Source organism: Grampus griseus, assembly GCF_964374135.1.
Source record: "Grampus griseus genome assembly, chromosome: 6".
Classification (NCBI taxonomy): domain Eukaryota; kingdom Metazoa; phylum Chordata; class Mammalia; order Artiodactyla; family Delphinidae; genus Grampus; species Grampus griseus.
Window position 1 is genome coordinate 938,552 of NC_139000.1, and position 2,216 is coordinate 940,767.

The window sequence follows — 2,216 nt, forward strand, 5'->3', positions numbered from 1 at the left end:
AACAGGAAAAGGCGTTTATTAGTCCCACAACCCCCAGCGGCAGCTGTCAGCTCTGACTGGGGTGGGCGGGGGGGATGCAGGGGTCAGAAAGGGCGTATCAGCAGCAGGAAGTGCAGAAGGCCCAACCCCCCACCCCAGAGCTGCCGCCCCCAAATATGCATGAGACAGGCCTGGTCTTCTCCAGCTCTGTGTCCACCACGTTTCTCACTGCCCTGCAGGAGGCCAGCCACCCAGGGGCAGCACGTCCTGGTCTGACCTTCTGGGCGTCCAGGCTGGGCAGGAGCAGTTTGCACAGGTCTGACAGAGCTGGCCATGCATGTGTGCAGGGGACATGGGTGTGGGGAGGCCAGCCTGGGGTGCAGAGGTGCTGAGGGCTGTGTTCTAGAACTCTCCGGCCCCAGGTCCTCTGTGCCCTGGCTGGAGCTCTCCTAGCTGTGCCGATCTGTAAGAGGCAAAGGGAGACAGCTAGAACCACACCCCAAAGCTGCGCCCGGTCCCTGTGCCCATTTTACCGGGGCAAAAACTGAGGCCTGTAACAGGAGGGATGCAGGCAGTGGAGGCCAGGCTTGAGATCAATCAGCTTGATGTCCACTGCGGCGCCTCTCAATCCGGCCGCTCTTCTCGGGGTGCCCACCCTCCTCGCTCTGCACTCGCCCCTCCCAGGGCCACCCAGACCCTCCTGGGTCTTCCTCCTGCACAAGGGCCTGGAAGTTCTGTCTGCCGCAGGCCCCTTCCCTCCCGCCCCCACCCCCATGCGCGTGTCAAGGGGACAGGCCTGTCCCGCCTACGCCCGGGGAATGGAGCCTCGGTTCCGCGTCCTGCTGCCCCCGGGACCCTCACCTGTGTCCATGTCTTTGGGGAGCTGCCCTGTCTCCAGGAAGAGCCAGAGGTTGCTGCATTTCTGCGACTCCACTCGGGTCACCCAGTAGCTGGCCACTGAGCCTGCGACTGGGGAGAGGCGGGCAGGGGCCAGTGGGCAGGGGGGCGGGGCCTCTGCACTCGTCAGGGGAAGGGAGCAGGGTGCAGGTTTCTTCCTGGGAGCGGTGGGGTCCAGCAGGGCTCCCACTGAGAACTGGAGCCCCATCCCCGGAGGCAGGGATGCCCGGAACCACAGCCCCCCACCCCTAGTGGGATCCACTTCTGCTGAAGAGCCAGCGGCGACGGGGGTGCATTTCAGGGGCGCCAGGCACCAGTCCTGGAGTACCCACCCACGGCCACCAGCACGTTCCACTGAAAGGGGTACGGAAACTTCTTCTGAACGAGCATCTGCAGGCCGACGGTCGCCCCGGTGCCTGCCAAGAGCCATGGTCCGCGTCAGCCAGCCCGTCCACGGGGCTTGCCAGGGGACCACGGGGCTCGCCAGGGGACCACGGGGCTCTCGGCCGAAGTGCTCGCGACACCTGCCAGGCTCTGAGCACTGCGGGCTGGCGACCTGGCGCCACCTGCTGGGGAGTCAGGGTGAGACAGGAGGGTGAGGTCTCTTCACACCCCAGGACAGACACCTGGACCCAGCCTACCTGTGACAAAGGTGAAAATGCCCTTCATGAAGGCGTTCGACTGGCACGCGGCATACTCCCCGAGTCCCTGGGATGGGGGAGGGGGTTGAAGGCTCAGTTCCCCGTCCCTCCTTTGGGCACACTCCGGCCCTGGGGTAGGGGACCACTCATCGTGAGGCCCTGGGGGCCTGGACACATCCCACCTGCCCCCATGCCCACCCAGGATGCCTCGATCTCCACAGCAACAGGGTCCCCCACCTCTGTCCCTCTTCTCTTCCCTGATAAGGGCACTCCCACCGAGGCCCCCGCCCCGCTCAGGTCAGCTTCTGAGGTCAGGGGCCCGCGTCCCAGGCCAGCCTTCTCACCGGGTGCTTGCTGGCCACGGCGTCGTCCACCCGGGACAGGCCCAGGTTCACCATGGCTGGCGGGGCGCGGGGAGCCGGCGGGGCAGAGCGGCGCCGGACCGGGTGGAGGGGCGGGGCCGGATGGGGCGGGGCGGGGCCTGGCGGGGCGGGGCCTGGCGGGCGGAGGGCCGGGCGGAGGGCCGGGCGCGTAGCGGGCCGCGCGCTCCCCAGGCCCAGCTCTGTGACGTTGGTTGGCCAGGAGGCGGCGCGAAGGCGGCCGCCGGCTAGCGCTCCTCCCCGCGGGCCCGGCCTGGGTCGTCCACCTCGTTTCCAGGCTCTCAGAGACATAATGATTAGTTAGTATTATTTGTGGGGG

The 2,216-nt window shown here is 67.3% G+C and overlaps 1 protein-coding gene across 1 annotated transcript; it reads right to left on the minus strand.

Annotated features, from left to right (window-relative positions):
- Positions 1 to 1,969, minus strand: TMEM141 (transmembrane protein 141). Its single transcript, XM_082657301.1, has 5 exons — positions 1,862 to 1,969; positions 1,518 to 1,584; positions 1,209 to 1,292; positions 841 to 948; positions 1 to 442 (listed from the first exon to the last, which is right to left on the minus strand). The coding sequence occupies exons 1-5, from the start codon at positions 1,913 to 1,915 to the stop codon at positions 429 to 431; spliced, it is 327 nt and encodes a 108-aa protein (XP_082513427.1). The 5' UTR covers positions 1,916 to 1,969; the 3' UTR covers positions 1 to 428.
- Positions 1,970 to 2,216: the final 247 nt, after the last annotated feature.

What these genes read in the sequence shown, in the direction of transcription:
- TMEM141 (XM_082657301.1), bottom strand. Translation starts at nt 1,915, where the DNA reads ATGGTGAACCTGGGCCTGTCCCGGGTGGACGACGCCGTGGCCAGCAAG. An exon ending in CCGTGGCCAGCAAGCACCCG is followed by an intron (nt 1,585 to 1,861) that starts GTGAGAAGGCTG and finishes CCCCCATCCCAG; the next exon opens with GGACTCGGGGAGTATGCCGC. An exon ending in GAACGTGCTGGTGGCCGTGG is followed by an intron (nt 949 to 1,208) that starts GTGGGTACTCCA and finishes GCCTCTCCCCAG; the next exon opens with TCGCAGGCTCAGTGGCCAGC.